Source organism: Hyalella azteca, unplaced genomic scaffold (assembly GCF_000764305.2).
Source record: "Hyalella azteca isolate HAZT.00-mixed unplaced genomic scaffold, Hazt_2.0.2 contig4954, whole genome shotgun sequence".
NCBI lineage: Eukaryota > Metazoa > Arthropoda > Malacostraca > Amphipoda > Hyalellidae > Hyalella > Hyalella azteca.
The window spans coordinates 9,052-20,309 of record NW_025935162.1 but is presented as its reverse complement, the minus strand read 5'-3'; the positions used below and the strand labels follow the sequence as shown (position 1 = coordinate 20,309).

Below are 11,258 nucleotides of genomic sequence, written 5' to 3'. Positions count from 1 at the left end.
TCATAAGGTCATCATCAATTGTTTACAATGACTTTCTAAGGACAAAACTGATTTGAAAAACAACATTCGTCAAGCATCACCAACATACCCGTCTATATGCTTCAGCGAGTTTAATGAAACTTAAATAATCGACTAACCAAATAAATTGACTTTGGGCGCCGTCATTTGCCCGATGTCATCTCTAAAACTAAATGATGCAAAAATTAAGGTAATGTCTTTTTTATTAAATTTATGTTGTATTAATATCTTTACAAGTTTTTTCATCGAGCTTCCAAATAAGGAAGTTTCCATGAATCACCTCGAATTAAAATAATTTATCCAGCCTTTGCTCAGGATCTTCATTTCGTTTTGATTTTTTATTTAGTTCACATTTGAATCTACGTATTATTTGCCAAAAAATCTAAATATCGGCCTATATGTAACCTAAAGTTGATTACACTAAAGTTAGAAAATTGTTGCGATTGCAGCGTATTTTTTCTGGAAAATTTGTTATGACGTATTTTCTATTTTCTATGTATCCATGCAACGCTAGTATTCAATAACAATAAGAAAAAAGCAGTATATATTTAAATTGTAATATATTATCGATCTGCGTTGGAATGGCCGGAGAAGCTGAAATTGTTTGATAAAATTCCCGAACATTACAGGTTATCAGACTTTTTTTTCGTTCTGAGAGTCATTGAAGTTTTATGAAAATCTTTCAAGTGAACTAAACCAGAATTAATAATTTAATTTGTTGGAGATTTTCCGAATGTCACGTGAGCTCTCTAAAATATATAATTTCAAAAAATTATTTCAGTAATGGACATTATATATGAAATTACACATCACTTTTTTAAATTATAGCTTGTCAATATTTCCCGCTAAGAAGCAAGTTATGACAAACATAAACAAATTGTCTGCAGTTGCGAAGACTGAAAAGTTTAAAATACGCATACTTATGGTAAAATTAATATGATTTCGAGCAATCCTGTTGCTTAATTGTGATAACTTTTAGCTTAAAAATATTTTTGTTCATTAACTTGCCTCACCCGTGGCGTTACTTTTACTCTAGTGAATGTATTTTTATTTCTGAATTCAATTAAACATGATGAGCTTTAACAAACAATTTAACAGCCGTTCGTTGGAACTGACTCAGGATTATATACGAGTGATTATATATGCGTACATACGATTATATACGAGCGATTACATATACGTAAATGCGATTATATACGAACGATTATATCCACGAGCGATTATATCTACGTACATTCGACTATATGTAAGTATACACAGTTATATACGAACGATTCTATGTACGTATTTACGATTATGTCCGATCGATTATTTATACGACTATATACGTTTATTGACGCGGCTTTTAACTTCAGAATTATAATTTGTCAAATCTAACTCATTCCACGTACATACCCGCCGTGATTTCATTGTCTTTTGATTTTCGTATAGCATTTAATTTTATTGCATTGCCTACAAATGAATTACTTGGCGCCTCGACTGCCAATCTTCAGAATTTTTCACATTAAAGTTGTTATTCATGCAATTTAATGATAGTGATATTCATGATGCTTATTAAATTTCAATTTCAATTTAATAAAATATATTTTTAAGTTTAATTCTGGTATTTACGTAATTACTGATGAAAATATCGAGTACGGCGGTATTTTTCTCAGAAAATAATATGGTCGATTTCCCTTCCATTTTAGTTTTAACAGCTATAGTTTCAGGCTGAAAAATTCTCCTTCCTTTCAAATTCTCTCGTTGCAATGTTTTATTGGATATTCGAATTATATATCGCAGCAATTCAATTTTCTAGCAAAGCTTGGGGCTGAAGCTCTGAACCCTTTGCGTTCAAATTATCCAGCAAAAACCTCTTCTATATGCAGTACTGCGATTGCGAACAAACATGCAAGTTTGTTTGGCGATCAGGTTTACACAGCAAACAAGTTTATTTTAGACCGCAGTGCATTACCATTTATACAAGAACCTTATACGCAGCAATCCACTTAATGCTTGAATCTACCAAAGATTTCGTTAGAATCCATGCAGACTTCGCAGAAACAACGTAATTCTGGCGCATCGGAAATTTCTGAAACATTTTGGACACGTGGACTAATAGGTGGGAGAAATTAATTTTCAGCTGTCTATTTTGATGCTCCTTTTTAAAAGAGCAATTTTATTTTGTAAAAATCAGTAGCCCACTTAATAATATTTCATTGTTTCCAATAACTAAAGGATTGTAAAATAATTAAATAAACTCGTGTGATGTTCGAATCCTTCTCATCACGCCAGTTTATACTTGTTCCATCCTATGAGAGGTATTTAAGCTCCACAGGGAGGCTACTCTTGATACTCCATACGCCAACCCTGATGTCCTCCTTAGACGTGCTTTAAGGAGTATGTAAATAATTTTGTTAAACTTCAACGCAAGCAACTGGAAGTTTCAAAAAGGGAAATCGCTAATGCTTGGTGAGATAGTTCGCTGAAAGAACGCTTACGTATATATCCACCATCGCTCCCAAACGCAGGGCTATCCACCTCACTCCCAGATCCCTTCACTACTCTCCCAGGGCACTCCACCTCACTCCGAGGCCTCTCCACCACTCTCCAAGTTCCCTCCATTTCACTCCCAGGTCCCTCGACCACTCTTCCTGGTCCCTTCAAATCACTCCCATGTCCCTCCTCCTCACTTCCAAGTCCCACCATCAATCTCTCTGGTCCCGGCACCTCATTCCCAGGTTCCTCCACCTCACTTCCTGATTTCTCCACCACACTCGCTGGTCCCTTCACACATGGTTGAACAATATTAGGTTGACCCATGTCCGTAGTCTCCGTGATAAATGTTTTGCATGTTATAAATTTTAGCGCTTAATTAACCATAAAGTATGAATTTTTCCTAATTAAAATGACGATTGTCATGATTTGCTAACCATACTAATCATATGAAGCATTTAAGATTGGCTTCTCTTATGGGACATTTATTATACTTTTTAACGGACACGGATTTGATAATCCACGGACTCAAGATGTTACCATGACGACGCTCGGTGAGAGGACTGTGGAGAAGGAGAAAGTGCAGACGGAGAATCTGTGCAGACTAGACAGTGCACTGTAACAAGTTCCTCTATCCTTGCTTCTAAGTTCTAACCTCGATGATTCTTGTAAATTGGGGCCCGAATAAGGGACAGTCCTCCAACATTTTGTAGAAATGTTGTAGCAGCTAAACTAATTAAAATATTGCAAAACTGAAAACAGTGGTGTAAAGTTCAACATTTTTACTATCTATGCAGCTGCAGCATAAACCATAAAGCAAGTTGATTAATCATACATTTAGGGTAAACGCAGTATATTCCAACATTGTGGGCTAGTATGGAATATATCTACTTGGCAAGCCGTGACTGAATTTTTCGAGCCGTGGTTTTATGAATTTGCCAGCCGTTATTCCATTTCTACGAGCCGTGATTCTATTTCACCGAGCCGTGAATTCCATATCTCGGCCATGAAAAGCCATTTACGAGGTGCGAATGCGAATTTATTTACAAAGTTTATGCACGTGTTACCCCAAATCTCTAATTTTACCCTTAAACAGTCAAACGGCAACAATAAAATTTGTCTCTACTGTAAGCCATGGTCAGGAAGATGTGCCAGGTGCTCGGGAATTTATATTGTCATTTTAACGACCTGCGGGGTGCGCCGTGCTCCGACAGCGCCGCACTTTTAGAAAGCTAAAATAGTTTAAAAATGGACGCGCGGCAATGCAAATTACGTAATCACACTGACTGTACACACAAACGTATATCCGCACTGTATTGTGGTTGGATACGAGTTAACTAGATTGCTACCGCATCAACTCAGGACTCAGGTTCTAAGAGTCAGCACAGTAATGAATATTCATTCATAGATCACAATTCAATCGGGCATGAATTACAGAACTAAAGAAGGCAACATGGCTTTAGATGTGCCATCGGTGCCTTCTAATGAACGACTGTCGACTGGACTGGTTGCGGCAAGTAGGGTATGAACCTGTATGTCAACAGTAAGATCCTGCATGCCAATGTTGGGACGACATTACCGACATCCTCCCAACATCCTCCCTGCCAGCAAAATTGACACGATCAATACCTAATAACAATGCATGTAAATGGACTATACAAATTAGGTCGTCAATATGGCATAATTACAGAGCGTAATTATGCTATCGTCAACCGGGGCAACTCGGGACTGGCGGGGCAACTCGAGACGCACCTCTGACACGTCGTAAAACAGTCATAGTAGCGAAACTAATTGGAATATTGCTAAACTAAATATAGTGGCCTAAACAACAACATTTTTCCTATCTATGTAGTATAAAGGAAGTCGAAAAATACGACATTTACTAGCTTTGAAAAATTCCTGAATGGCACAGGTACAAGGGGAGTCTCATCGTGTGATTGGTTTTGCATCGATGACATTTAGTCCAACCCAGTTGAATTATTCCACTTTAGAGCGTGAACCAACAGCCTTGAGATGGGGAGTAAAAACATTTAGACCATTTTTGTATGGTGTCTCATTCATTGTCTATACTGACCATCAGCCACTTGTTCATTTACACAATATGAAAATTGTTTGCACACGGTTGGCCTGTACAGTGGAAGAATTGTCTGATTTTGTCTTTGATATTGTCTATGTGCCTGGACATCTTAACTCTGCCGCAGATGCGCTATCACGTGTTGGGTCCCCACCTCCCCATGCAGAGGGAACTGTAATTTCATTACCCCAAGGGCTCATCCCAGATGGTCCACCAGTTGCAGGAGGGGGTGATTCACTTTTTGTAAGTTTGCTGCGAGCACTGTCACGAGTTAAAATTAGCCGCAGACTGCCATTGTCAGATGTTGAACTTAGAGAACTGGTTGTTGATGAATTGTTGGATAATTGTGCGAGATATAAATTAAATCTTGACCGAAATTCACGGAAACAACTGCGTCTGATGCGACATGTTGGTCAATTACCTTCTTTGGACCTACTCTTAGCTGTTAGTAGGCTTTTCAAAGTTGTTATTTATGTGTATTTTTGGAGTGATCAACCAATAATCTATCAATTTGAAGAATATGCATCAATTGTACATTTGCAATGCATCAGTGGGATTCATTTCAATCCCCTTATTGAAATTAGTTCATATGTCAAACCTGAAGTGACCATTGTGTGATTAATACCATTCCAGAGGATAGAGTAGCCAGTGTCAAGAATCACTTAGAAAGTGAGTCAGAAGATGAGCAGGAGCAAGAGTTGTTGAAGTCCTTGCTAACTATTGATCAGGATATCAGGATCTGCAGTCACTCAGTTGGCTCTTTGCCTCAGGTGTGGGTCAGCATGGGATCTTTTGACCTGTGTGCAGTTTTGGATAGTGGGGCTGAGGTTAGCCTAGTTTCATCTTCAGTTCTAAGTGTGGCTCATGGTGCTGGTATTAACTTTTGTGTCCAGGAGGATAAACTCTGTGATATAGTTGGTTTTTCAGGGAAACGCATCCCCATCACGCAAACTGTGCAATTGTCTTTGGTTATTGGTACTTTGAATATGCCTGAAATTCACAAATTTGCTGTTGTAGATGATAACATTTTTCCTCACTGTTTTTTATTAGGGCTAGACTTCATGTCTCATTATAATTTATCCATTGATTTTAATGCCCTTACTTTTAAGCAGGATGGTGAGGTCGTTTCCCGGTTGACTCCTGTAAGCTGGCGGGACATTGTGGGTCCTTGCCTGTTCTCGGTTAGCGCTGGATCTTCTGAGCCGCATTTGAAGCTAAATACTCAGGATTTGCGTTTTGAGACGCAAGGTAATTTTCCTACAGTGACAGGTTTGTCTATGTTGTCAGATCTTGAAACTATTAGAGTATTGCAATCTCATAGTCCTGAATTGAAATGTCTATACAAACAGCTCAAAAAGCAAGTGCCAACTCAAGGGTGGCCGAAAAGGATCAAAGCCTTTGCTCGCCATTCAGCAAAATTGTCAATTCAAAGTGGCTTGATATTTTATGGTGATACTAGTCCAACTGTGGTCATTCCTTTTGAGAGTTTAGTTGATGTTTGTGTGTCGCTTCACTTCAATCTTGCTCACATAGGTCGAGACAAATTGTTGGATCTTATTTTTGAACTTGTATGGCACCCTTCAAGGTACCGTGTTGCACAGGATGTGTGTAGCACATGTCACAGTTGTCAGATTTTGAAGGAATTTTCTACCACTTTGATACCACCAACTTTGAAGATATGTACCAGTTATCCATTCGAATTGATGGCTGCTGATCTAATTTCATTGCCCAGGTCTCCTAGAGGATTTATTGGTTGTCTGGTTTTAGTGGATCACTATTCTAAGTGGGTTACAGCAGTTCCAATAAAGAATAAAACTAGTGAGACCATTGTGAAGGCATTCCATGATCAGATTTTTCCCTCACTTATTCGGATCCCAACTAATATTCTCACTGATAATGGACCTGAATTTACATGTACCAAATTTTCTGAATTTTTGATGCAATCTAATGTTAATCATAAGCTTACCACTCCCTTTTGCCCGACCAGCAATGGAGCTATAGAGTGTGTAAATCGAACTATCAAAAACTTTCTGCGTAGCCTGGTCAGTGATGAGGTGCCATGGGATGTAGCGTTGCCAAAAGCACTAATCGTGTATAATCACACTTGGCATTCAGCATTACAGATGTCTCCCTCTAACTTTTTGCTCACACGTTCCCATAATACTAATTGTGACCCACCTCTCCAAGGGACTCTGGCTGAACAATGGCGACATGGCCATCCCAAATTTGTTAAATTTAGTGTGGGACAGTTGGTGCTCATGAAGTGTCAACATAAGGGTTTTCTTAGCACTGATAAATTAAGTCCAACTTTCAGGGGGCCTTTCAAAGTCAATGTTGCCAATGAAAATGGAGTCACCTATGAGTTGGTTGACCAGAATGGTGTTGAGCATGTTAGAGCTCACCACAGTCAATTGCGTGCATATAAATTGCCACCTAAGTATTTAGCAGAGCATCCTTCATTTGTTTTGACAGTGAGAGATGAGAGAGGTGACAATGTCATGAGTGGGTCAAGAATGCATGATATTGGAGAGGTTGAGAGTACCGTGCCATTGACTAGTGTTAGTAGTAACTCTTCTATGGATTCTGAAAGTTCTATTGGCCTAAGTGACACAAGTTCAGATCCTGACAGCATTAACTTTTTTGGTTCAGATGATGATTCAAGGTCACTCTTTTCTGGTTTTGGTAATTCTTTGGCCATCTCTCAGCCAAAAATGTGGTCGGCTGATGCTGCTAACTCGAGGTTATTGGATCAGTCATTGCAGTCATCTTCATTGAGATCTGAAGTACATGGGCTCTGTAGAGGTTGTCATTTTGAAGCAGCAGTTGAGGCTGAATCGTTTTGCAGTGTTGAAATTCATGATGCTCATGTGTGTATTGCACCAGAACAGGTGGTTATTGCAGCTGAAGATGCTCGTGGCTATATTGAGCAGGAACAAGTGGTTGAACCTGCTACAGACGCTCACAATTGTATTGGTGGAGTACAGGTAGTTAATGAAGTTAATGATGAGACCACAGAGGGCATAACAAGATTGCAACAGTTGTATAAGCTCTCAATGGATTGGGATGATGATGATAGTGAATTTAGCCTTGCATCACTGAATTCCTTGCTTGTGGGGGATCAGTCACATGAAGACATTGGTCCAGAACTTGCAGTGGCTGACAGGAAGATCCAAGAAATTCAGGGAGCTGAACAGAATGTCTCGTGTGAAACACCAGCTGCTGGCCTTGAGTCTGAGGAGTTGGATGACTCTGATGATGAAGAGTCAAACTCGCCTTTCACTGGATTCACACAAGACCCATTACCTTCTGCCAGAGTGTCTCGTTTGAAAAAGATGACTAAGCAGTCTTGTGAGCCAGATATTACAAGTCAAGCAGCTGTAAGACACACAAGATCTAAGGGTTCAGTCCAGGATCTTCCCAATGTCACTTGAACGAACGCTTGTCACTCTTGAACGAAAGCGTAATAGGTGAAGGTGTAGTTCATAAGCAAATTGTTGTGAATTGTGGCATTTGATTTAAACAATATTTTATTCATCATTTCCTGCATTTGGATGTGTGACAGTGATGTCATGGCAGTTTCAATCTTTGTAAATTACTTGGTGGTAGACATTATATATGTTCTAGCTTTGTTACTATTTTGACATGGTGTGAGGATTGTAAAAAAATGTTTTCAAGTGTTGTTGTAATTTTAATTACTGGTGTAAATTATTAATGTTTGTAATTAATGCGTTTCTAAAATGTATGCGGTAGGAAAATATCCTGTCTGCTGAGCAGAATTGGATTTTAATTGTAGATGTTAAGAAAATGCAATAAATTATCCTTGTTAGAGTATGGGATCTCAGCAGGGTGACAAAGTAATTTTTGATGTTCAGATAGTTGTTTTAACTGTAAAATTTTGAAATGCGCTTAATAAAATGTCCTTAGTAAGCATCATCGGCACAAGGGACGTGCTGGTGGGGGGGCATGTTGGCAGGGGTGGTTTAGGCTACTTTGCAGCACACCCTCTTGTTCCTCTTATATGTTGTCCCTTTTTTTCCCTCTTATGTGTGTTACTGTGTGTTTATATTGAAGTGTTTAACTATTTTATAAATTCAACTAAAATAATTCTCATTCTTTTCAGGTCAGGTTTAGATCTGTCTCTTATACACATCTAGATGTGTATAAGAGACAGATCTAATGTTAATCATAAGCTTACCACTCCTTATTGCCCGACCAGCAATGGAGCTATAGAGCGTGTAAATCGAACTATCAAAAACTTTCTGCGTAGCCTGGTCAGTGATGAGGTACCATGGGATGTAGCGTTGCCAAAAGCACTAATCGTGTATAATCATACTTGGCATTCAGCATTACAGATGTCTCCCTCTAACTTTTTGCTCACACGTTCCCATAATACTAATTGTGACCCACCTCTCCAAGGGACTCTGGCTGAACACTGGCGACATGGCCATCCCAAATTTGTTAAATTTAGTGTGGGACAGTTGGTGCTCATGAAGTGTCAACATAAGGGTTTTCTTAGCACTAATAAATTAAGTCCAACTTTCAGGGGGCCTTTCAAAGTCAATGTTGCCAATGAAAATGGAGTCACCTATGAGTTGGTGGACCAGAATGGTGTTGAGCATGTTAGAGCTCACCACAGTCAATTGCGTGCATATAAATTGCCACCTAAGTATTTAGCAGAGCATCCTTCATTTGTTTTGACAGTGAGAGATGAGAGAGGTGACGATGTCATGAGTGGGTCAAGAATGCATGATATTGGAGAGGTTGAGAGTACCGTGCCATTGACTAGTGTTAGTCACTCTTCTATGGATTCTGAAAGTTCTATTGGCCTAAGTGACACAAGTTCAGATCCTGACAGCATTAACTTTTTTGGTTCAGATGATGATTCAAGCTCACTCTTTTCTGGTTTTGGTAATTCTTTGGCCAGCTCTCAGCCAAAAATGTGGTCGGCTGATGCTGCTAACTCGAGGTTATTGGATCAGTCATTGCAGTCATCTTCATTGAGATCTGAAGTACATGGGCTCTGTAGAGGTTGTCATTTTGAAGCAGCAGTTGAGGCTGAATCGTTTTGCAGTGTTGAAATTCATGATGCTCATGTGTGTACTGCACCAGAACAGGTGGTTATTGCAGCTGAAGATGCTCGTGGCTATATTGAGCAGGAACAAGTGGTTGAACCTGCTACAGACGCTCACAATTGTATTGGTGGAGTACAGGTAGTTGATGAAGCTAATGATGAGACCACAGAGGGCATAACAAGATTGCAACAGTTGTATAAGCTCACAATGGATTGGGATGATGATGATAGTGAATTTAGCCTTGCATCACTGAATTCCTTGCTTGTGGGGGATCAGTCACATGAAGACATTGATCCAGAACTTGCAGTGGCTGACAGGAAGATCCAAGAAATTCAGGGAGCTGAACAGAATGTATCGTGTGAAACACCAGCTGCTGGCCTTGAGTCTGAGGAGTTGGATGACTCTGATGATGAAGAGTCAAACTCGCCTTTCACTGGATTCACACAAGACCCATTACCTTCTGCCAGAGTGTCTCGTTTGAAAAAGATGACTAAGCAGTCTGGTGAGCCAGATATTACAAGTCAAGCAACTGTAAGACACACAAGATCTAAGGGTTCAGTCCAGGATCTTCCCAATGTTCAGCTTGTCACTCTTGAACGAAAGCGTAATAGGCGAAGGTGTAGTTCATGAGCAAATTGTTGTGAATTGTGGCATTTGATTTAAACAATATTTTATTCATCATTTCCTGCATTTGGATTTTGCAGTATTGCCAAAGAAAAAATATTCAAGTGTGTGCATTGCGACAGTGATGTCATGGCAGTTTCAACCTTTGTAAATTACTTGGTGGTAGACATTATATATGTTCTAGCTTTGTTACTATTTTTACATGGTGTGAGGATTGTAAAAATGTTTTCAAGTGTTGTTGTAATTTTAATTACTGGTGTAAATTATTAATGTTTGTAATTAATGCGTTTCTAAAATGTATGCGGTAGGAAAATATCCTGTCTGCTGAGCAGAATTGGATTTTAATTGTAGATGTTAAGAAAGTGCAATAAATTATCCTTGTTAGAGTATGGGATCTCAGCAGGGTGACAAAGTAATTTTTGATGTTCAGATAGTTGTTTTAACTGTAAAATTTTGTAATTCGCTTAATAAAATGTCCTTAGTAAGCATCATTGGCATAAGGGATGTGCTGGTGGGGGGGCATGTTGGCAGGAGTGGTTTAGGCTACTTTGCAGCACACCCTCTTGTTCCTCTTATATGTTGTCCCCTTTTTCCCTCTTATGTGTGTTACTGTGTGTTTATATTGAAGTGTTTAACTATTTTATAAATTCGACTAAAATAATTCTCATTCTTTTCAGGTCAGGTTCAGATCAGTAATTGATTACATAAATTTATGCCAAAAACTATTCTAAAGTGTGGTGCTGTATAAATTGCTGTCCCACGCTCCCTAGTCCCTAACCTCTCAAGTGATTTGCTGGAAAGATCTCCCTAGTCCCTAACCTCTTGAGTGATTTGCTCTAAAGCACCCTATAAACCTCCTAACTGGCTTGTATTGGAAGCCATTATTGGTGCGCATCTTACTCATTGGTCTGTGTGCATTTTTATTTGGCGTCATCTTTAGTTCAGCTTCAGTTAATCAGTCTTACACATTTTCCTTATTCTGTCATTTTCCTGTC

At 39.0% G+C, this 11,258-nt stretch overlaps 1 protein-coding gene across 1 annotated transcript; it reads left to right on the top strand.

The window, feature by feature from the left end:
- The first annotated feature begins 5,178 nt into the window (after nucleotides 1–5,178).
- On the top strand, nucleotides 5,179–10,713 carry LOC125177792. Its single transcript, XM_047880207.1, has 2 exons — nucleotides 5,179–6,509; nucleotides 8,739–10,713. The coding sequence occupies exons 1-2, from the start codon at nucleotides 5,350–5,352 to the stop codon at nucleotides 10,267–10,269; spliced, it is 2,691 nt and encodes an 896-aa protein (XP_047736163.1). The 5' UTR covers nucleotides 5,179–5,349; the 3' UTR covers nucleotides 10,270–10,713.
- The last annotated feature ends 545 nt before the right edge of the window (nucleotides 10,714–11,258 follow it).

What these genes read in the sequence shown, in the direction of transcription:
- LOC125177792 (XM_047880207.1), top strand. Translation starts at nt 5,350, where the DNA reads ATGGGATCTTTTGACCTGTGTGCAGTTTTGGATAGTGGGGCTGAGGTT. An exon ending in TTTTCTGAATTTTTGATGCA is followed by an intron (nt 6,510 to 8,738) that starts ATCTAATGTTAA and finishes TATAAGAGACAG; the next exon opens with ATCTAATGTTAATCATAAGC.